Source organism: Columba livia, chromosome 6, assembly GCF_036013475.1.
Source record: "Columba livia isolate bColLiv1 breed racing homer chromosome 6, bColLiv1.pat.W.v2, whole genome shotgun sequence".
NCBI classification, from domain to species: domain Eukaryota; kingdom Metazoa; phylum Chordata; class Aves; order Columbiformes; family Columbidae; genus Columba; species Columba livia.
Window position 1 is genome coordinate 16,360,422 of NC_088607.1, and position 24,532 is coordinate 16,384,953.

Sequence of the window (24,532 nt, forward strand, 5' to 3'; positions counted from 1 at the left end):
TTTTATTTCTCTAACCAATTTCATTCCAATCAGGTATGTCTCATCTCTAATGCTTTTAAATGTTTCTCTGTGATTCAAATGCTATGGCCTTTACATTAGAAGGGTTAACAAGAACCTGGCATATACACATTTGTTTTCTGTTAATCACTCATACCCAGTCAAGCATCAGAAGTGAAAAGCCATGTAGGTAGAGAATGACACTTAAACACTGGGGAAATAACACTTGGAGGAAAGAAAAGTTGTCAATTCCCATAACAGTACTTACTAAGAAAAGAAGAATGAAAATCTTGCTTGCTTCAGCTGTTTAAAATATGCCAGCATTATGTTCATAAAATCTTGTACATTGGCATTCTCTGAATGCTTTGAAAAGTTTGGTCTTACAGTTCTGGTAACAACAATGAAATGAAAGATCTGTTAAATAACCTTTGCACTACTGAAGAAAAAACATCACTTTTTCAACAAGCAAGGCTTAAAATGCAATCTTTTTGGCATAAAACAAAATGTCACCAGTATGTAGCTATAGGCAATAATCATTCATGTGGCTTTTCCATATTTTCTGTCAAAATTTCTGTGCTGTGAAAAACATTTTCTTTAAAAACTGGATTAGGTAATTGCTGTTATGAAAAAGCCTAGAACATGAAGAAAAAATTCAGGAAGAGGCAGTGGACTATAATTTTGTTTGCTCTTTGGGGCAAATTCATTTGGTGATAAATGTTTTATGTCAGTATTACAATCCTGTTAATGCTTTAAATGAAGTGGACTTGAGGCCACACAGATGCTGAACACTTGCCTTGAGCTTGCTTTGCTGAATGTCTGAATAGATGATGAAGCAGCAACGCATGCTACAGGTGCTTGCACTAAAAATTTTAATCATCAGTTTTCCAGCACTTCAGATTTTTTTTTTTTCTCGGTGGCTGATTGGGGTTTTTTTGAAATTGTAGGAAATAGTAATAGCCATGAATCAGAGACTTGCATGTTAAAAAACAAAACAACCAAACCTCAGACAGGTGCCTAAAAAAGGGAAATTTACACTTGTATGTTTACCAAAACATAAACAGACTCAGTGAAATTTGAAAGTCCACTTTGTTACGTACCCGCTTTGAGGCTTAAATTAAAATTGCTTCATAACCTTACGTTGAGAAGTTTCTTGTTTTACGTTTGGAAGCTATTTTAACCAGATTCCATGTGTTTTTCATCACAGATGTAAATGTGTGATGAAACATACCTTATTGTGTACGTTGACTATATCGGATGTTAGAAGGTCATGTCCCCAGCAGGTCTGAACTCTCAGTCTTCCAATGAAGTCTTCCAGAATTCTCTCCTTCTGGTATAGGACGATGAACATTTGGAACAATTGGGACACTAGAACACTAGAAGGATGACCTTGTCAGGTGTTTTTTCAGGAATAAAAATAATCTTTTGATGTGGTCAAGGTGCAGAGAGACTTGACTTACAGTGAGACAATAGCAATGCAGTTAATTATGAGTATCACAGAACAACTAGCATATAAATACCAGCTAGCAATATTAATATTTGAAGTTTAATTTTTCTTTAGGATGCTGGCCAGAGAGAAACAATGAGGGTATACATTTAAATAAAATTCACCAATCTGTAACCAGACTGTATTTTTTCCTTCCTGATTGGGGTTTGTTTGGCCATCCTGTGGCTGGCAGTGGTTCTCACTTCTGCTAAGATTTGCTTTTCTCACATCCTTTTTTCTTCTGAAACAGAATTTCAGTTTCTGGTGCCTTTTCATCCTCTTTTTTTTGTTGTCTGTCATTGACACTTTCTTATTTCTTGAAGTTTTGCTGCTGCTTGTAGGGCTTATTCCTACTTTCTTGCTGTACTTAAATCTGTCATTTCTTCCTCTAGGGAGCTTGGATATCCAAGAAGTGATGAGAAATGCCTTTCAGCTTTCTGCTGTACAACTAACTTCAGTCTCCAGTTTAGTGAGAAATTCTTCTTCCCCTTGCTAGCTATTCATCACCTTCTCCTGAAGTGAGAGGTGATTTGTATATGCGATAGAGGAAGTTCATCTTTCTCCACTGCAGCTTTTAGAGCCTCTAGGGACACAAACTTCAAGAGGAGGGATTCTCTTACAGAGAAACATGTGGCAGTGGTGTGTACTTAATACAAAAATATTCTCAAATTCCAAAGCCGCCTTAAAGCTCTAGTTGGTCTGTGGAATTTCTCTTTTGATGTCTCTCCAATCATGTCAGCTGTGCAGGGTGAATTTGAAGATTTGTCTGCTGCTTTCATTGTACGTTGGAGGCACTTGAGGACCAGGATGTGGTGGAGCGGGGAATGCAGCCCTGTTCAGACACAGTAATCAGTCAACAGCTTCTGAAGATCTGTCTTGAATGTTCTCTAGAATAATTCATTCTTTTTGACTATCTGACCTCTTCCTTCCTCCTGTGTAATTGATGTCTTTTTATCAGACAGTTCAGGAGCTTAGTTTTCTAGATGTAATGAAGAAGCACATTAGTGAATGGAACAGGATGCTGGCACTAGCAAACTTTGAGAATGAAGCTTAACTTTATTATGTCGCTTCAAATCTGTCTGTTCCAAAGTTACTAATTTTTGCTGTGTTCCTCAGTAGAGGATAGGAGAAAAAAAAACACCAAATTCATTTGTGTGTGTTAGTTGTAGGCAGAAAATAAAACATTATAAGTAAATCAAAAGGTGTTTGATGGCACATCTTGTTAAAAATTAATAGCTTATCTGGTTCACCTTGATGGAATATTTAAATACTGCAATCCCAAAGTATTACCTTCTTTGAGAAGGTCTTCCGGTAAAAATTAAATTTTCAATGAAGTTTTGGATGCAGAAATTAGTGTAGTTCCTTTTTTCCTCCCCATAGATTGCAGGAAAATAATTTCTGTTTGTTGGTCTCGATGAAAGTTAATGCAGTATTCTGTTTACATAGTTTATGATAGACTTCAGTGAGGCACTATTTGGACTTTATTTCATAGCCAGGATTATGAAAAATTGGCTGCAGTAAATGACAGCGCAGAGATCGATTTGGCAAATGTAATGTTGTACTATTGTGTGTGAGAGACCCGTAGTCTATTTAGATTTTACAAACATTGACTGGGATATGAAGGTGTCCCTGAAAACAAAAGAACAGTTCAGAGGTTTCAATTTTTATTTCCGTCTTGTGTGTTCTGGTTTTGTTTTGTTTATTTTTCCAGAGTTAATCCTGAATTGCATGTGGTAGTTCTTTTCCCCAAGATGGCCTAAAGCTGACATTTAGAGATGGTTTAATATCTTAGGGCTGCATATGCAACAGAAAATGCGCTGTGCTCTTTTTTAAAACAGTTGGATAAGTCTGCTCTAACCCAGAGGTTTCTACCTACAGTGAATTTTTTACTGTTCCATTGGTAGCTGAATGGAGATTGTAAAGTCCAGCTGATGTCAAGAGGCACTAGTAGTGATAAGCTCTTCTGTTAGCACGACTTGATGGGGAAGGTGTCTGTGCAGCACTATCAGTGTCAAGTTACTACATTCAGAAAAAAAAAAAAATCACAAAACGTAAAACATGGATTCTCTGAAGAACAGTAAGTTTCCATGGAGCAATATCTTTGTCGCGTTAATGTATTATGTCAGGTATCAAACGCTAAACTGATAGCCAGAAAAACAAAAGCTGTTGCTACAAATTGAACATCCACTGTTTAAAAAAAAAAGAACATGCTTGGACTTCAAATAAATCTGTCATTAATTCTGTCAGTATTGTGACCATCTTTCACAGAAGAACAGGAAATGTTGATGAAATCTTTAAGGTAAGACTTGCAATGCAACTGTCAGGGTAAATCAGGATTTGAATGTGGGATTTTTTTTGTCGATTGTGATCATTTGGATTTTTATGTTTTCAAGTCTAGGTGGTGTCCCTACAATTATGTGTCATCTTTGGCGTTTTTAGAGAGTCTTTCCTTAGTGTGACAAGAAAGAGCTTCCAAACAGCCTACTTTTCCTGAAACACTTCTATTCTTGCAGAAATCTCATCTTTGTTATGCAATTAAGAGACTACTGGTTCATCTATACAGCCAACTTACAATGCTTTTTCCGTAAGAAGTATTAGTAATTCATTACTGGCAAGTGTAATTAATACCTTCATGCTTTTTAGGTGACAGTGTTGTATATTAGGATTTACTTTTTCACTGTGTCTGTAAACATTTTTGGTTTGTGATGATTTTTATTAACTTTCTGCATCCTCACCTTTTTTCTTTTTTTTCAGTGGATCTCTCTAAAACTCCTGTTGTCCTGGTACCGTAAACCTCTGAAAGACTATGAACTCTGGGCTCTGTGTCATGAGTGTTTATGTGCTCTGCAGACTTGCATAGATTATCCAGGTATTATATTAACTATCTTGAAATATTTTCTTAATTATTTATGTTCTCTTTATTAATGTTTTCTTTATTCTGTGAATAAAAATATCTCTACTTTCATTTTGTGTACAGAAAAAATAATAGGTAGTATCTTTTAAATTGTGACTTCGAATTTTGATTCAATTTGGAATTTTCTTCAATATATAGAAGAACGTCTGCTTTTCTCTTCATTCTGAGTTTTGGTGGCTTTTGTAGGGGAAACAAATCTTTATGATTTCAAGCAATGAAACAAATTTTATGTTTAGACATTTTGGGGATGGAGAAACTGTACTGTGACTTTTAAGAAAAGCACTTGGGATTTGTCTCTTGAAAGCAGGAGGAAATAAGTTTTATCTGTATGTAAACATAAAGCTTCCACTCTTGCCTGAATTTCTTTGTGACAAGTGATTCCTGACATATTATTGACAATACAGGGCTTTGTCAGTTTAAAGTGCCCAGGGACATAACTCCTTCCACATTCCCTATGCTTCAGTTTATAGAAGAATTATCAGAAGTTAACTTCTGAGAGAGGAACGGGAAACTGTGCTTTGACAGAATTGGAATATGTTGTATATGACTTGGGAGAAGACCACCCTAAATATCCGTAGGCATTCTGAATGTTGGTTTAGCTTATACTAATAATAAATCCGTAGCAGTTCTGATAAATAGAGCGGAGGTTCCCACCACCACCTTTTCCTTTTTTTTTTTTTGATTTAAAAAGCCTGCTTTTGAGGGTTTGGACAGGGATGAGTTTGAGGTCTGTAACTGAATGTAAACAATCAGGTAGTAAGGTACAGAAAACTTACTGCACCTCTTCAATTTTCAGCTTCAGCTATTTTATTTTTTATGATATAAAACTGTTAAAGAGGAAATAGCCCTTAGAGATTTCTGAGCACTTTAAGGAATGTTACCCTTAACACTAAGTATTTGATATACCTTGCAATAAAAGGATTATTTCAGCCTCATACCATGTTCCTAATGTTTGTGAAGGTTACAACTGCACATAAAGGCTCAGATTCTAATTTAATATGACTAGCCAGTCTCTGTTATCGTACTTACATGCATGTGGAATGTGTAAGTCTTCAAAGTACTAAAGACTGAATTGTGATCTGAACCTTACATAGCCTGTAAAAGTGAACATAATGGTACAAACCACTAAATGGAACGCACCTTACTTAAAATTCCATATATTTGACAAGTAAAGCTACCTTGAAGTTGACTATTGTGTTCAGATATAAAATATTTCTGAGAGGATTCTCTGCCTGTTCTGGGAGTAGTTGTGCATTTTGTAATGACTTACAGTGGGTTTGCTACTTCAGTGCCCGCACACACACAAAGTTCTCTCAGCATTGCTTTTGAGTAATATTAGCTTATTAAAGTGAAGCTGATATCATATAAAGCATTTGTTAAAATATCCTTTGTCTTAACACTGGTAGAGTAAGATTGGTAGCTGCTAAGTCATAGTTAAATATATGAAATGTGGAATAAACTGCATTGTTTATTATTTATTCACTTAGCCTTTTCCTCCAAATCCTTCCTTGATTACACCTCTTTCATTATCCTAAACGGGAATTATCTGGGTAAAAAAACATACCACAAAGCTATCCTCTTCATTTATTTTTTTTAATTCAATCCTGCTACAAAAGTTGTTTGTACCCTCCTTTGAGACTTCATTTATTTCCCCTCCTCTTATCAGGGGATATTGCCTTTTCAATGCTGGATGTAAAAAGAATGAACTTCCAGTATTCTAAGCCCTTTTATTTATTGTACTCTTTTACTTATTTACTTTCTTGTCTTCATTCTGCAGAAATTGCTTTGGGTGATTATGCATCTACTGTCTCTTTATTGGGCATTGTCTGTTCCAGCATTAGTGTTACTTAAAGCGTAATTTATTGCAGCGTGATTTCTGACATTGCAAATTATTTTAAAAATTAATTCTTTTTATTAGGGTCATAGTTATAAGAACAGATATTTATTACGTCTTGCCCTTTTGTGGCTTGTTTTGCAGTGGTCTTATGTTTGGACTCCGTGCTGATTGACTGCCATGGAAGTGTCCTCTTTGCTGCTCCAAAAGCTGAAGGTAAACTGATACATTGCATGCTCTGCTTCTGTTTCTTCTAGAGGGGAGTGAAGAGGAAAGCAAATATCTTACTTTTTGTTTCTGGTTTCTTTTCTCATTTAGAATCTTGTGATATATTTTATTTAGCTCCTGAAATTGAAGAAGAGGATGTAGATACTGAGAAGGTAATGTGGTAGGTTATGTAGGTTGCTATGCATTTATCAAAGGATAATTATATCCCTCTGCTGCTTGAAGAAGAAAGCGAAAGTCTTCTGAGATTCTGATGTTTCTCATTTCTCCCAATATTTCTTGTTATCTGTGGGTTTCTTAATATATGATCTCCCATAAATTAATTGCTTCTAAAAAATGCAAATAATAGAAATAATTTTGCCTTCTAAAATCTGTTGCTTGACAAAAATCTGTTATTCAAAAATTTTCCGTAAAGCTTAATTATCCTTAGTTTGTTAGCAGTGAGACAGACTTCTGAGTCATGTTTTCACATTCCAGACGTCACACTAAGGTCAGTATTTTTTACTTTCTAGGCTAAACCTCAAACATTATTCTCATTTGGAAGACTGGATTAAAAAAAATCACTGTCAGCATATTATTACTATGGAAACGTTATGAATTATGTCTTTTACCAGTGCAGTTTTCCTAGAGTTTCTTTGCTGTAGGTGTAAGCCATGAGGAGCTGTCAGACCAAAGGTTATAAAAATGTTAATAAATAGCAGGTATTGGTCTCCTCTGCAGCTGCATCTGAATTGCAAGCTGTACAACACTGATCTTAAGAGTTAGGAAGACAGAATTTACGATACCTTTCTATTATGTAACAAGAAAAGCGGTTGGCTAATATGTACCTTGTGCCCCCTTGAGTCCTTTAAAATTAGACATAGCAGTCATGAATCAGAAAAAAAAAATCATTAATAACCTACTATAGACAGAGTTTGACTTTCTGTAAAATTATCTGTAACTAGAAAATTATTATATATCATCTTTAGAGTTGTTCTTTCTTAAACTGCTTTGATCCAACATGCAGTTTTTCAAAGGCTTCAAAAGCTTAAACTAACCCTGAAATATAATAGAGCAGTTTCACCAGACAGTATAAATTAATAATCCTAAAGTCTTTATGCTTTAGAATATCTGGAGTCATCTTTTTTTTTCCGTATTTTTCCGTATTTTTTTCCGTAGAATAAGCTGTCTGGATTTTTTGGATTTTTTTCCTGATATTTGTATAACTTTTTGGTTGTTATTAACATTTAGTTAGAATTATGGTATGGAAATAAAGACTGTGTGTTGCCAGTCATAGCAACAGTACTACCACAGTAAAAGGAACTTTTTTGATGAGTATGCTGGATTGGATGGCAAGTTTTTCTTAAATAAATAAAGTTAGGTTAAATTTGTGATCCCATTGAGCTCTTGGAATTCTGAGCCTAAGGGGAAGACTTTTTTTGTTTGTTTTGGTGGAACTGCTTTCTCCTATTTCAAATACTTCGTACCTTTTAGTCACTTTTGCTTGACAGTTCAAACGGTTCACAGGTAATTGTCTTTATAGTGAACTTCCTTATGGCGTGTTTATTGCTGTTCACTTTGCTCAAAAGAGTATTAGAGAATGTTGTTTTACAGGACCACATTGTTTAGTACTGTGCTTAAGTTTCTGTCCCCTGAGCATTTTTTATATCTTTCAGAGGCGATGTGAAAAAGCATGGTGTTCTACCTGCATTTCTAGTACATGCTAACATATGTAAACTCTTCATTAAGTAGTCTGAATGAGGCTCTGTCTCAAAATTGTAATTCTTCAAATAAAACAAGAAAGCTTGTGAAGATCAAGTACTTTTCAAGGTCCCTCATCATGGCAACTTCAATTGATCTAGCTGCAGGTAGCACAGTAATTGCTAAAATAAATATACAGTACTTCATTCTTCTGATAGGTGTAATCTCTATAAAATACAACTTATACTGACTAGCTTTTAATTACTGTGTGCCATTTACTGCTGAATTATAGTGACCTTTTTTAAGTAACTTGCAGCTGTCCAGGTTTTATAGTAGAACTCTAAGGCTTGTAGCAATCTAAGGTTTTATATGAGTAAGGAATTCTTCAAAATTATTCTAAAACCCACCTTTTTTCCTGAATAGTTTTCCTAGACAAAGCATGAGGAAAATTATGTCTGTTGCTTCAACAGTGGAAAATTAGCTACTATTATTGGCCCTGCATGTGTAGCACCTAGTTTTTGAAATGGGCTGTGATTTTCATCAGTGTCTTCAAAAGCCAAATGTGATCTGTACTTCGGAAGCTCAAATCATTATTTTTTGGGGGGAGAGTGACAGGAATTTTGATATAATTAGCTGGGATTGGTTTTGAGGTGAAAGCTTGTTTTGGTCTGTTTACATCTTTTCTGTCTCCTATGGTATTCTAATAGGTCTGCATTTATGGTGTTGCTGCAGTTCTCTGGATGGCTGCAAAATACAGTGTTCCACCAAGCCACAAACTAGCATTGCCAAGAAAATTTAAAAAATTTCTTCTGGATATGGCAAGAAAAAACCCTGAAGAAAGACCTTCTCTAGCTGATGCAATTAAGGTTACTAGAGTTAAGCAATTTTATGTGAAATTTAGTTGTGTCTAAAGTCTTATTTTAGTGATCTGAATGTCAAAATATTAATTTATTTTTTGTAATAGACTGATATCTAATTAAATGATAACCAGTCACCTTGGGGTTTGTTTTTTATAAAGCTGCCTCCAGAGGGACACAGAGGGGTGTGTTTTTAATTTACATTGAAATCAATAAGGTGCTTAGAATAGGTTCATAATACTTCCTAAACTTATATTACTTCTAATTGACTATTTATCTTGACTTCGTCCTTGTCCAAGAATGCCTCACTTGATTGAAAACTTATTTACTAACTGAAAATTATTATTTATTTTTTTTCTTTTTAGACATGCAATTGTTATTTACTTGAACAAGGTATGAACAGCAAAAACATTTTGGCATTGTTGAACAAAACTGTCTTTAAGGTAAGAGTGCCATCTTTTTTAATTATCTACGTTTTTTCAATTAGTTCTGTAAATTGTATTCAGTAATATTTTTGTTCTCTATATTAGATTTGTTCTTTTTTTTATTATTATTTTTTTTTATTGGTAAGTAGTCTTTAAGTATTGCTGTTTTCTAGTTCTTGCTGTTGGAGTGGTGTCTCCCAAGAATCTGTGCCCTAATTCCACAATCCGCATGTGTCAGGGCTCAGAAATAAGAAGCAGCAGTTATTTCCATTCACAACCCCTCTTATCAGAATGGAAGACTTTAAAATGTAATTGTTGTATTCTGCTAATGTTTCAAATATGTATATACAATGTATGCAGCATCCAGTCAATCCATGGAATTGGCTTTGTTCAAAACTTTGATGGCCCAAAAGTTCTGATTTGAAACAGAGGGTTACCAAGATTTGTACAGTTCTATCAGTCCTACCACTCCTACCAGAGTTTTGTGTGTCATTTGTTTTAATTCTCTGTCTCAGCATCACTAAGTTGCTGCCTTGCGTATCACAGAAACTGAAAATCCTGAAGTTATAGGTTTATATGGGGTTGGGGTTTTTTTTTGTTTGTTGGTGTGGTTTTTGTTTTTAAAGTAATGTGGTGAGCAGAAATTTAAAAAATTAAATTCTAATAAATTCAGTTTGAACTTCAATTTTTATTGTTAGGCTGTTGAGAAAGAAGGAATTTCTTCTCAAGGTCATGTTGCTTTTGAATTTAAACATGAAAGCCATGGAATGGACCCTTCAGAGTCAAGTCTAGGTAAGCAGTCAGGCTCTTTGACATATTTACTTGGTTTTAATATTCTCTAGATCAGTTGTCCATGTAAGATTTGCTCAGCCATGTACAAAGCTTTTTTCTGTCTAAATTGATTGTTATTTACTTTACATTTGTATTTGACATATTATTCATCTCTATGTGTTTTTTTTGTTTTGTTTTTTAGGATTTGTGCCTATTACCAGTGACAGTAAACTTGTAGCAGTTAAAGGACCAGTACCATGCCAGATTTCCCTAAATTGTGAAAAAGCTACATTACCTGTTGCATTCACCTCTCCTGCAACTCACTTTAAGCCTATTATTCTGCAGCAAAATGCAAATATAACCAAGTTAGTATATCCTAAAGCAGAGTAAGTTAAACTTTACACTTCGTTGTTAAATCTACTTGAATTGTCCTCAAAACAATTTTATTCCTTTTCAGAGAGGTTCACACACCAGTTTCTGAGCAATTCAAGAAAGATAAAAGGAAAGAAAAACGTGCGGGCCATAATGAATCAGGATATATAGGACACTCTGAAAGCTGTGCTACTGAGGACACAGATGTTGAAACTGCATCTGAAATACCTGAGTGTGATTTGCAAATTCCAGGTCACTCAGCGCAGATATCTTCAGAAGAGCAAAAGTCAGGCAATGCGTTTACTTCTATGATTACATTACCATCGCCATCCAATTCCTCACGTATTCTACAAGAAAAGAATATTTTGTCTGAAGTTCCTTCAAGCTCCTTAGCTTGCCCTACATCACCTAGTTTTCTTCACATAAATAATATAATTCTCAAAAAGGACTCAGAGAAAAGAGTTTTGACATTTGTGCCAGTACATTTAGCTGTGTCAGAGAAAATACCAAATAAACCTCTTCGTTCAAGAATTGCTTATGATTGCTATCAGAGTTTGCCAGTGCTACTTTCAAGTACTATTGCAAGTTATAAAATGGGCACACAAGCAGAAAATGATGCCTCCCTTTGCAAAGTGCAAAACTGTGAGACTGCTAATACACAGAACATGTTTGATAAAAGTAACCAAGGTATTGAAGCCAACTGCCAAGAAATAGAGTGTGCTGCCAGTGTAAACAGTATTTTCTCTGAGCAAGAACACATACCATGTACCTCAGTGAATCAAGATAACTCTCATCTCTCTAGTGTTGAAGTCTTCCCCCAGCAGAACAGCACAAGTGACACTTTATTACAGGAAGTGGTTCATCTTATACAAGAGGAGTTCGCATTTGATGGCTATCTAGAAAATGGAGTTGAAGTTTTTGACATGGGTATGTACATTTTCTTCTATATATTATTATCATTGATCTGTGAGAATATTATTAGAAATGACTTTTTTTCTCTCTCTTTTTTTTGTTTGTTTCTTTTTTTTTTTTTTTTTTTTTTTTTTTTTTTTTTTTAAACAAGGTAACTTCATTTTAGGCTTAAAGAAAGTTAAGTTTGGCATATTCTCTGATACAATTTGTGAGAAGTTTTGTGACCTCTACTGGGATGAAAAATTACTGGAGAATCTCTATCAGGTAGTAAATGGAGAAAGACCTTCACATTTATGGTAGGTGTTTTTCAACTTTTTTCTTCTTACAGTTCAGTATAATGCTTTTCTCCTTACTTCCTATAAGCAGGATCTGGATATCCTGCTTCTTCTCAGATAGCTTTACTTGTTTCCTGCCAACTGTTAATTTCCCGGTCTATCAGATACTTCATGGTCTTCCCCATAGCACATAGGGCTTAATGACTTAGCAGAAAACATTTTCTATTAAGCTTGTCTGTAACTCCATCTTAGGATAGCTGAATTAATGGAGACCTAATTTTGATCAATGTTATTTTCAACCATTAGTGTGATGGAGAGCTTCATAGTCATGTTAGAAAGAGGCTGTTTAATCAGAAGTGAAATATATTGTTCTTAGTGTTCAGTTTCCTTATTCTGTTTGAGTTTAGTTATTTATATCTATTCATATCTAAGAACAAGGAAATTAGTTTAGCTTTGCTAGAAATATTTTACTTAACTGATTTAGTTTGACTAAGTGTTCCTCCTGGCAATCTTTCTGAAGTAGCCTGTTAAGTGAGAAAACACCAGCTTAATTTCTCATTTTTACTATTTCATCTTCAAGGCATATTTACCTGAAAAATAATAAAAATGTTTTATTGCAGCCTCCAAATGTAGCATACTTATAAAATCTTCTTACTAAGGGCTATTGTAAACAGTAATCAATTTATATATGGATGGTTATGGATGTTTTCTTTGTCACAATCTGGAACTAAAAACTGGAAGTTTTGAGAAAGCAGCTTGGTAGGTACTTGTAGAAAAATTTCAGTATTAAGAGGTATATTATCTTGACAGCAAGCTTCAGAGAGAACAGACTAAGACCTCCAGATATCAAACCCTGATATGCTATTTTATTTCCTGTTTGGATTGGGATTTTTAAGGAGTCACTGAAAACTGGTTGGCGGTTAGGCTCCTAGTTCCCCAGAGTTGAATGTTACAGCAGGGCAAACAGCACGCTGCAGCTGAATTACTGGGATATATGAAGAGGTCATCCTCTACATGAACTTTTGTTACAAAGTAAAGTTTTTGAAAGCAGGAATGAAAAGGAAATCATCACAGAATCACAGAATGTTAGGGATTGGAAGGGACCTCGGAAGATCACCTAGTCCAATCCCCCTGTCGGAGCAGGAACACCCAGATGAGGTTACACAGGATGGCGTCCAGGCGAGTCTTGAATGTCTCCAGAGTAGGAGACTCCACAACCTCCATGGGCAGCCTGTTCCAGTGTCTGTCACCCTCACTGAGAAGAAGTTTCTTCTCAAATTTAAGTGGAACCTCTTGTGTTCCAGTTTGAACCCATTACCCCTTGTCCTGTCATTGTCACCGAGAAGAGCCCGGCTCCATCCTCATGACACTCACCCTTCATATATTTGTAAACATTAATGAGGTCACCCCTCAGTCTTCTCCAAGCTAAAGAGACCCAGCTCCCTCAGCCTTTCCTTATAAGGGAGATGCTCCACTCCCTTAATCATCTTGGTTGCCCTGCGCTGGACTCTCTCCAGCAGTTCCCTGTCCTTCTGGAACTGAGGGGCCAGAACTGGACACAATATTCCAGATGTGGTCTCACCAGGGCAGAGTAGAGGGGAAGGAGGACCTCTCTTAACCTACTAACCACCCTCCTTCTAATACACCCCAGGATGCCATTGGCCTTCTTGACCACAAGGACACAGTGCTGGTTCATGGTCATACTGCTGTCCACCAGGACCCCCAGGTCCCTTTCCCCTACACTACTCTCTAATAAGTTATTCCCCAATTTATACTGGTACCTGGGGTTGCTCCTACCCAGATGCTATACTCTACGCTTCTGCTTGTTATATTTCATTAAATTTTTCCCTGCCCAACTCTCCAGCCTGTCCAGGTCTCTGGATGGCAGCACAGCCTTCTGGCGTGTCAGCCATTCCTTCCAGCTTGGTGTCATCAGCAAACTTGCTGATAGTACACTCTATTCCCTTGTCCAAATCGTTGATTAATATATTGAATAATATAGGCCCCAGTACTGACCCCTGATGCGCTCCACTAGATACAGGCCTCCAACTGGACTCCGCCCCATTGACCACAAAACCATTGACCATTTATTATCCAGTGTAAAAATACAATTCTAGGTTTTAGATCGTGCACAAGAACTGCCTCAGAATATCTCTGAGACATGGCTTACTTAACATTCTTTAGAGAATATAGCAGTTTTTAATTGTTAACTTCTTTGAGTTAAAATTATGATTATTCTTGTTAGGGATGACTCAGACTGTTATCCAGAGTTTGAATCCTGAGTGAAAAACCCATTACAGTAATTTTCAGTCTAAGTTGTGCCTGGAGTTATGCCTCCTCTTTGTGTGTGTTCTGATAATTCTGTTGGAATTTTGCCAAATGCTGTAAAGGAAAATCTCTGTATCTTACTCAAGTGTGCTTTAATGTCCATTTGAACCCTTTTTTTTCTTGTGAAATAACAACTGAAGCTGAACATGCAAGCTTCAGGAGGTAGATAAATGCCATGAAGCCCTTCACATAAATGGTAGTAATTTGTGAGAACTCATTTTACTGATATAAATATAAAAGGATATAAAATATTATTTTTTCCTTATCCTCTTACGTTTTCAGCATAACTGAGGCAGGTGATTCAAAGTGTGACAATGTATTCCAAGATCTGAAGAAATCTGGTAGCTTTTTGGCAAGCAGCGATCAGACAGAAGGTGAGAAGGGACTTCATGTTTCTAGATCTTTGTGTATGTTAGGAACCAATGACTCAAGTTTTAAGAGATTGGCACTTTGTGTTTTCATCTGGGCACTTATGAACATTATCGGTGAATCCGAACTTTATCAGTGCCTTGGGGACCTTTTATAAGAAGCTCACATATTTCACTTAGTGGGATGCCCATTACTTAGGTTTATTTACACAGGTGAGTCTGTTGAAAAACTCCCAAATCCTAATTGCTACATGTTGGTTTCTTGTATTCATCCAATAGAAGTTCTACTGGCATTCTTCAAAGTAGAGGGAGGGAAGGGAAAGGACAATCATATTAAGTCATCTCTGTGCAGTGTAACAAGCTTAGCTAGGCAGAGAGGAGAGCTTCAGAAAATGCTTATGACTCTGTAGGTGTTACTGAAGACGTTGAGAATTGATTGAAGGATAACCCTTCAGTGATCTGGTCCTTCTTTATCATTTATCAGAATTAAAACAAAACTAGGCAAAAAAAGAAATAAAATGTATTAAACCAAAAATATTGCATTGCCAATACATTTATTTACAAATTCTGGGAAGGGAATTGTATAGAAATCTAGGAACTTAATTTCTTTTGCATTTACATAAGCATTTTTAACTATCAGAATGGTTTTCACAAATAGGAAAAAAAAAAAAGTCCTCTCCTGGGAATTCTTCAACTTCCCTATTTTATCCATTGACATGCCTTTTTAAAGATAGATAGCAAAGTGATCAGGTCAAATGATTTGTTAATCAAGATAATTTTGCCTTTTGATCATTATTTCAGGGCAGTCATTGATGTTATATTAGTGGATTGTTTATTTGTATTTCTTCAGTGTGAGTTTTGCATCTTCCCTGACAAACTTTGTGATTGAAGTTTCACAAAATACTCCATCTTTCAGTAACTGAATTCAAAACTGAGCTTGGACTGGTAAATACCATTATTACAGAAAAAACGTTGCCCTTTTTAGGTTTGGTGTATTCATAAACAGCTTGTATGTGGTTGCTGTTGTAGCAGTTTCATTTTTTTTCAAGGTAGTTCAACCAAGTTTTGACATTTGAACTTGGTTACTTCTCTGTTATGGGTAAAGTCAAACTGGGTGTTCTTTAAAGAATGACTTATACCCCCTACATTGTTAACTTTTATGGCAAAACATAAATTTGTAGGTCTGCACTTGGCTGCTGTCATGCTTTGTTACAGTTTTCCATTTTGGCTCAGAATGACTGCAAATGTAAAGCCAGACTTTTTCACGGGGTATGTGACTTCTTTGCACCAGTAATTCAGGTCTGTTTGACTCAAGGTGGCATGTCTGAGCCCTGGAAAGTTGCTCAAGTGAAAAGGGAGACTTCTGGCAGGCATAAAAGCTCCTGTCAGCATCGTACCAACCTTTCACTGTCACCTCAGTCCCTTAAGGTTGGTAGTAACCATTATAATAACTGCAAAGAAGTCCCATCATAACTCAAGGGAGTTAGTCCTGTAGGAGCAGAAGGTTTAACATCTATGTCTGCTTTGGCAGCATCAAGTATTTTTTCCCTCTATGTCTGGGCTAAAAGCTTCAAGACTTATAAACGGAAAAAAGCATCAAGAGCTAAGCTTTTTACTAATGTGTGCACAGTTCTGACATATTTAACTTTTGTTTTGAAGTTTCCATACTATGCTTTGTTTAAATGCTTGTTGTATATGCACAGAATGTATTTTGTAATTTTCAGAAATGTATTGACCAAAGCTTAATAGTTCTGAAATCTCTTTAGCCTTTATAATTTTGCAATGTGTAGTTGAGGAAAAAAGCAGAGACCCAAAATAACCACGTAACACCACTGTTTGAGGGCAGAGGTGGTCTCATAACTCTACTTTGTGTGTGTACTGTTTAAGTTCAACGAAACATGCGTCACAACACATGACCATTATTTCCCTCCGTACACCCTCTTTAGGAGAAGGGAAAGCAACCTTTGACATGAAGGCTGAGTCTATGAATTCATCAGTAGCTGAAATGGATTTTGATGAGTCACCTTCAGATAATTTTAAAAAAGAATTGAGGCTACAGAATACTATTCACATGAAGAGAGGGCAACAATGTTTACAAAGCAGTGACTGTGGCATTAGTCCAGGCTTTGCAGAAGAAAGTAGAGAACCAGAGGAAGAGAGCGTGATAAAGGCAGGTGGAAACAGTTACCTTGTGTCTCCCAGTCTACCTGACTTTCATGGCTGTAGTCCTGGTTGGAGCAGTGCATTTTATGGAGCTGAATGTTTTGATTCAGAAGTTCATAGATACATCAAAAATCTTGGAAAGCAGAAATCAAGTGATTCACAAAATATAGATGCTAAAAAAGTGGTGAGTACATTGATTTAAAATCATTAAATATCTCTTTACTTGCTGGTTGAAAGTATTATATTTGTTGTGTTATAGTGAGTTGAAACCCTTTTTCTTCTTTTAAATTCTGACTCTTAAGTGTTTTAAAAACCTTGAGATTTGTGACGTCTTATCAATAAAACAGGGTGAGGGTAAGTATTCCAAAATAAAGATCACTGACATGAAATGGATAATCACTGACCTACAACCCATCTTCTCTTCCTGGAGCTGACTGGAAAAGTACCCTCTGCCATGTGCACCAACCCCATGGTGGTAATATTACAGAAAAGAGCCAAGGATGGCTATGACTGGTGTGTATCTCAGGCTCTCAAGAGGTCCTCCCTGTCATGTGCTCTAAGCCCTTTTCTTTGGTCAGCAGAATGGCACCTATTTGCTCTTGGAGATGGCTGATTATCATTATGAGTGCAGCTTTGTTCCTTTTAATCAGCTTGGAGGCATGGGCAGGGGAGTGGGTTGTTTTAGGTTAGAAAGATCTTCCATTCCCGTAAATATCGTGTTGATCGCATTTACTTAATTTCTGCATTTGTGCATCTAGATATAAGAAGCATCAGTTCGTAAATATTTTTGTAAATATTTCAAGGCCAAAGCCACAGAGTAAAGATTATATATGAGACTGTAGAAATCTAAGTAGTTGGAGCTGGTTCTTGGGAAGGGAATGGAAAAATGAAGCAAATGAATTATTAATACCAGAAGACCTATTAGTATAGGGACACTTGGAATCTTTTTGTGTCCCTGAGAATGGATAGATGTCTACTTTGTGTATTCTTATTTTTTCTGCCAGATGTATGTTTAATAAAGATGAAGCAGGAGTTGCACTGTTCTTGTGGATTTCCTTACTACGGGCAGGTAGTTGAATTTGTTGTTTTGTTTTCAAGTGAGTATGACATAGTAGAACTGAACAGCTGAGAACACAATCTAAACTTCTTTCTTTCCGCATAGCCAGTTTAAGTCACAATTGATCCATTTACATGCTTTTTTTTGTGAAGTACTGTGATGTCACTTCAGTTTTCAGTAAAATAAACAAACACTATTTTTCTGTTATTAGCAAATTAAAGCCTGAATCATTGAAAATGTTCTACTTCTTTTTTGTTGTTGTTCCTTACTGTTCAGGTGTAAGTCTGTAGGAAAAAATAGCAGGAGAAACTTCAGCTACTATTGGTTTGTATAAATATAAATAAAATAGAAAGTAAAAAATAAGGATTCAGGACTGTCACTCTCAAATTTACCTCTACTCAAAAATTCCTATTAGTATTTCTAATCCTATAGAGTTGTTTAATCCTGTGTAAGCATGACAACTAGAGAAAAATGGGCTTGCAAAATCTCCCTTCCTTGAAGGACTAATTCTTGACTGAGGAACAGATTTTCAAGAGCAAGGAGTTTTCATAAGCATCTAAATAGATTTTTATGTTTCAACAGGCAGTCTTTTTTAGTTAAAGATTATTACAGACTACTCAGCAACTTAGTTTGAATCAAAAAGATGGATCTTCTGAGTACTTAGTGATTGTTTTCTATATGTAACAGGCATATAACAAAAATGAAGCAAGATTTATGGTGTTTACAGTCTGCTTTGGAATTTGCTTATGAAATTAATGCATGCTATTATACATTGTTCCTATTTTCATTCATGTATAAGAACTTGGCAAACCTAACAATCATACAAGAGCTGGGGGGAAAACAGTCATGAGATATCTCTGTAGAAAATTATATTTTGTTTGTGCCCAGTACATTCCACTGGAGGAAGATTACTATTGATATGAGGTACAATTTGTTCAGTTTAGCAGTTAATAAACAATTCATTTAGAGGGCAAGAGAATGCACGTTCCAATAGCTGAAAAAGATGCATACTACTCTGAGGGTAAATGAACTAATATTCCTTCTGTTATCTAAAATTAGTGTGAAATCGTAAGAGCTGGACAAAAATTAGACTCTAATCTTATTCTAAGTAATGCAGGAATAACATATGTGATTTTCACTGCATATGAAACAATGGACAAACAAGGATAATTATTTGCAGACAATAGAAGTTTGGTAGCATATAAAATGCCTTCCTAATTTGTGAGATCCCTTTATGTCCAAGTTATAAAGAATACCATTATGAAGTGTCATTTTCGATTATGAAGTCAAATTCAGTTTGTATTCTGCCATTTTCTTCAGAGGAGAAGGTTAACAGAAGCTCAATACCCTTGTACAGCATAGAAATGTTTTGAATGGATTAATATGTGCAGAAACGCATATTCTATGTTGTACTGTTTATATTAAAAAGGCAGGTATGAAGTCTTAAAATATTTTTAATAATATAGTATTAAATGCTCTTTCTTTTTTAATTCAAAATGATTTTAAGGTGCCTTGTTACTACAATTCAACAGAGGATAGTTTCAAAAATCAGTTACTTTTTGGTCTCATGACTATTTTTATTTCTTTCACTGCCGTAGCATCAACAACTTTAATCTTCCTGCTGGTGTTGCTACAGCACTGACTTTCTGTGAAACCCAGCTTTTTCCAAATGTGTTTAAAATAAAAGCTTAGAGATTCATAATGCTCCATTTGCAGTAATCTGGAACTTTTAACCTGAGCAAAGAAAACCTTCCCAAAATCCTGCTGTTTTTCGGAACTCCATCAGTCATGACAATTTCTGAAATAAACTATTAGCAATATTGTTGAAAAAAAAGATGAACTGTTATGAGCTTTAACTGGTCAGTATATATGAGAAAGACAGGGAAAAATATGAAATGTGAATCTATTTTTTGCACTGTTGCACCCAACAAGAAATTATTATTTTTAGCTGTAAGACAATCAACTATCAACATGTGGGTGATAAGCAGCTTCTTTGTGCTCTCTGCTGCCTGATTCATCAAACCAAACACTACAAACCAACTATGAAAAATATATAGCATGATTTTAGTCTCCATACCAGAAGCTGGCAAAGACCAGCTCATATCTCATTTTGAACAATATGGATGTTGCTGGTACTGTTGACAGCGGTAGAATTTAACATTATAAATCCTTGTGTATTGTTGTACTTGGATGTAGCCAACAGCTGCATGTGTTTTTGACTAGTTTTTTTTTGAGAATATGCACATTTATACATTTATACATTTATACATTTATACTTGGAGCACTTGTTATTTAGAAAATAAATGTGGTCATTAATAATTGGCATTTATGAAGTGTTAACACCGTTAATGCATAAACAATGAAGAAGAGCTGTGCAAATTTCAAGGGAATGATGCGCTTGTCTGAACCAAATTACTGACTAAAACAAGAATAGACTCAATGTGAAAACTAACATGAGGTTTTTTGCCAAAGTAGAAGCCCAAAAAAGTTAATTATGCTAGTTACCAATCTCTCACTGTAAAATCTAGTGGCAAAAACACGTCTACCATATCCAGTCCAGGAGGACTATGAAGTCCAAAGGAAGGCTTCTAAGTGGCTGTTTGGAGCAGAAAGGTGGTTTGAGTTGCTGGAGGAAAGTTCTGCCTCTCTTGCAAGGTAGAGCTGTTTGTCTCCACCATATCCTTCTTTGTTTAAATCATCTATTAACCAGTTTTATTTCAGAAACTAGTTACTTGATTAACTGGAGTCTAGTTTTCATTGTCTGGCAAGGATTACATCAGCCTACTTTTTGCCCCATGTCTGTGACAGATATTTTTTGAAAGTCAGCAATAAAACTGAGCTGATTGTACAGCTTTGTGGTAACATGTGCTAAAGCAGTGTTTAGGAGTTACTATTTCAAAGAGTGAATGTTTAAAGATAGTTAGACATTTGAGCTTGATTACATTTGTCCTGACTTAGTGGTACAACCCTTTCATAGGGGTAGGTCTGCTTGGTCAGTTCGAGTCCAGTCTGCAGCTGAAACGGGGTACTGAATGAGAGTCTAACCACACAAATTACAGTTTTAGAGACATATACATCTTGTTAATACACTTATCTCTTCAATGAAAACATTCGTATGATTCAAATGTTTCTTTATTCACCTTTTAAAGCTAAATGCAGTTAAATTTATTTAGTTTTTTAATGTTATATACCTGTAAGTAGGTTTGAGAACATGCAGGTTCTGAGAAACTCTGAGTGCCATGACATATAATTGTATTATGACAGAGTCAAATATTCTGCTGTAAAAATAGTTAACTTTTCTGTTTTTCTACTGGAGCCTCTTAGATATTGTCTGTACCTCAGCTAGGCTGTGATTTAATAAGATGCAAAAAGTAAAATATTTGTAACATGATGAACAATATTAACGATAGGACTAAGCAAGCTATTGATTCAAAAAAACATAGTAATACTTACTCTTGTACTCTTACGTTTGGAAGAAATGTGAAATAGCTAGCATAAAAAATAAAGTATTTATGGGTCAAGGTGACACTTTCAAGTGTCATAAAAATAATTAATGCTTTACTGTGCAGGTGCTTATCACATAGTTCATTGTTGTTCTTAAAGTCAGCAAAGGTTAATCCGCATTTAGCAAAACAAGTTCTTAGGCAAGTGTGTATATGTCCCCTGCCTCACATCACCTCTAGCCCAGGAGCTGCTGATTTTGCACCCTCAAACAGAGCACGTCCAGGCAAACCAAACCAAGTCCTTGCAGCAGAGCAAGAAGGAAAGGCAGCTACCAGGGCTGCTATTTCTTCAGGGGGTGTCCAAGTCTGCCCTCACAATGAGAAGAGCTTTTTTTCTGTAGTCTGACAAGCTGGCTTTGGTTCTCTTGCTAGCACAAGCCTTCACCCTTGGCCTTTGCCCTTTTCTCCTGTGCCTGCACTAGGTTTCAATTATCCCCTAGATTTCATAAACTACTTCTAATAGCCTCCACCAAACTTCGGTGCACCCAGCCTGTGAGTAGGACATTTCTAGTGAAGGTTTTGCATGTTCTGGCCATCGTTTTCCCTTTCCCATTCCTTTTCACTTTTCCTTTCCCTTCTGCCAATATTCTGCGTCCTTTGGTGGAGCAACCCCCCTGCATGTAAAAAATTTATTCCTCGAGGACAGATTGGAATTTGCAATTTTTCCAAGTAAGGAAAGTCACTCTATCATTACTTTGTTCCCTAGACTGAGAAATATTCTATACAAAAGTGTCCTGACAAATTAAGTGTTCTTCAGAGGGAGCAGAAAAATTGAATGTGTAGCTTCATAAAAAATGTTTATATTCTAGACCTACCTAAAATAAAAGATGTTGTGGAATATATTAGAAATTTGCTACAGACTTAATTGCTACTCACATGAAGTTATTCAGAAAACAAACCACTTTTGTCCATCAGATTCTGAACATCAAGAAACAACTGCTCTTTCTGATTCCCTTTCTGTGTTCATAGTCCCTTAATCAACTTGGTTTCACTTTAATTGATGAAGCAAAAACTGACCTTTAGGTAAAAGCAAGCAGTTTCCAATTCAGAATCTGGGTAATAACTTTTCTGTGCTTTCTATATTCTTTATGTAATGCCTAGGTAGCGGTAAATCTTTTAAAAATCCACAGGGCTTTTGTGACTTTCTGCTAATGAACTATGTTGTTAAACCTTTTGAGCTTTTCTGAAAAACAGTGACAGGTTTTTCTCAAACTCAAATTAATTTCTGGTAAGTCCATCCTATTAAAGCTAACCTATTTACCAATCTGTTGTTTGATATGTTAGCTCTGAGCTATGTGTTTTCTGATCACTGTGCTTGTGGGAGTTCTGTCTGCTGCATTCAGTGAGCTTACTCCATTTAAAATGCTGTTTCATGTAACTGGGTCAGTGGCAGTTAGCTTAGCATCCAAGTGCAAAAGCCGCCACATTTATAAAACACAGCACAAATGATGTTTGTTGTTTCATAATAAATCAGAAGCTGAACCCAAAGTGATGGGCCATTTTCATTGGTTGGTAAAATAATGAAACCTTTGATATGCAAACAAATATAAATGTTTACATTAAATTTTATATTAATTGTGAAAAGCCCTGTATACTTTGATTTCTACCCATTGCTTAAGTTTTATAATTCTGTAGAAATTTAGTTTTATTTTTTCAATTGTGTAAAATGCATAAATATAAAATATGTAAGTTTAACTTCAAAATTGACCTGTCCTTTATTTATAGAGCACCTATCCTGTCTGCTTCCTGACCTGGTCGTATAAAATAATGTAATTATACTTGTATGGCAAACATTGCTTTCATTCAGACTTTCAGTTCTGGGGGTCAGCTGCTTAACCGAGCGTTTCTGGAGTACAAACTAATTTTAGAAGCCATCACTTTTAATTCTGGATGACTTCTGAGTGTAACTTTTAAAAAACTATCAGGTTAGTGCCTTATAACTAAAGGCATATTTAAATGGATTCAGATGTGGTCCCGTCATACACAAACCAGCTCCAGTTCTTAATCTGTAGAACTGTGGCATAACTAATGCTTTTCTGGGGACAGGTGATGACTGCTGTAACTTGCCTATGAGAACAGTTGTTAAAGGTATTTTTTCCTGGTTAGTACCATATTCTTATCTGTCTGGATGTTCTTTCTTTTTTTCATACAAAATAATTCTCTTCTGATACTTCTGTTTTCCTATGAGAACCTTACATTTACCATTCTAATCAGAATCCTTTTTCTCATTAAATAGGAACTAGAACAATTGCTAATGATGGAGACAAAAAATTACAGAAAGACCATAAAGTTTTACCAGAAACTATTGCAGAAAGAAAGAAGCAGCAAAGGTAAGAGTACAGCAACTTGCCAGTATTGAAGTGGGTATGTACTACTTTTAAGGATTTTTCCTGTAAGTCAGAGTCATTGAAGTTCTTACACTGTGTGTTTTAAATTGAAAGGTCCTGAAACTAAATCTGTGTTGCCCAAATTGAGAGTACAGCTGCAGGAGATGAAATCAAAAGTGCAATTTCTTGAACTCGTGAAGAAATATGTGCAGGCAAGTCAGACTTTGTTGTGCTTTTGTTTCATTTGTCATTTCATTATTGCATCAGTGTAGTTGGCTGCTCAGGTCAGTATATGAAATGTGAAATGGTTTGTGTCAAAGTGCCAAATTAAGTAGGATCTAAAAGAATTATTTAAATAAAGATAATTGCTATTAGTAATTGCTGCTAGCATTGTTTAAAAAGGAAAAAAAAAAAAAGCAATTGTGTGAAATGGTGTTTGGCTTTGAGTTGACTGCCTTTTGTGTGGATTTTCCTCTTTATTTCCCTACATTTTATTTTTACATTGTTTTGCATCTTTGAGCAGATCATGTATGCAGAGCAGTGGGGTGTGGAATCCTGTGTGCTGCCTACAGTCATTCATAACGGGAGAACTGACACCGTGGATGTGGCACCTACGGATGATTCATCATTGTTTCTTTATTATAACACAGAGAAACACCAATGCAATAATCAAAATGGAATAAAAGTTCTGCAGGCTGGTACACCGCTTGGTTTAATGGCTTATTTATATTCTAGGTATAGTATATTTTGCACATCCTTAATTGAGAGTAGGTTGAGGCATAGTTGCTAATTCAGGAAAAAAATAGTCTCTGTGATAAATCCTAGTTATTCAATGTTGCAGAAAATCTTCTCCCTTATATTAAGTTTAATGTTATTTCTGTGAACTCTTATTTAAGGAAATGGGCATGGAAATGGCAAAAGATAAGAAATAAGCCAAACTGCTAAGTTTAGATTTGATTAAAACTCGATGGATTTGATAATAAATCAAAACCTAATAAATTTAAACTTTTCTATCCTGTACTTATTTGAGGTTTTGCTCTG

The 24,532-nt window shown here is 35.6% G+C and overlaps 1 protein-coding gene across 5 annotated transcripts in view; it reads left to right on the forward strand.

Moving 5' to 3' along the window:
- LOC102094856 (kinase non-catalytic C-lobe domain-containing protein 1) overlaps window positions 1-24,532 on the forward strand; it is a 63,329-nt gene that overhangs the window by 29,639 nt on the left and 9,158 nt on the right. For 4 of the 5 annotated variants that reach the window (XR_010473470.1, XR_002419399.2, XM_005506975.4 and 1 more), the window contains 14 exons: window positions 4,235-4,349; window positions 6,373-6,444; window positions 6,547-6,608; window positions 8,841-8,999; window positions 9,356-9,433; window positions 10,114-10,207; window positions 10,389-10,551; window positions 10,644-11,485; window positions 11,622-11,766; window positions 14,356-14,447; window positions 16,388-16,788; window positions 23,401-23,494; window positions 23,606-23,703; window positions 24,015-24,226. Coding sequence is in view for 2 of the 5 variants with exons in the window: in XM_005506975.4 (XP_005507032.2) it covers window positions 4,235-4,349; window positions 6,373-6,444; window positions 6,547-6,608; window positions 8,841-8,999; window positions 9,356-9,433; window positions 10,114-10,207; window positions 10,389-10,551; window positions 10,644-11,485; window positions 11,622-11,766; window positions 14,356-14,447; window positions 16,388-16,788; window positions 23,401-23,494; window positions 23,606-23,703; window positions 24,015-24,226 (2,627 nt within the window). In the remaining 3 variants the exon portion in view is untranslated. Of the gene's footprint in view, window positions 1-4,234; window positions 4,350-6,372; window positions 6,445-6,546; window positions 6,609-8,840; window positions 9,000-9,355; window positions 9,434-10,113; window positions 10,208-10,388; window positions 10,552-10,643; window positions 11,486-11,621; window positions 11,767-14,355; window positions 14,448-16,387; window positions 16,789-23,400; window positions 23,495-23,605; window positions 23,704-24,014; window positions 24,227-24,532 lie in introns of those variants that run through there. The other variant, XR_010473471.1, reaches the window with a different exon arrangement.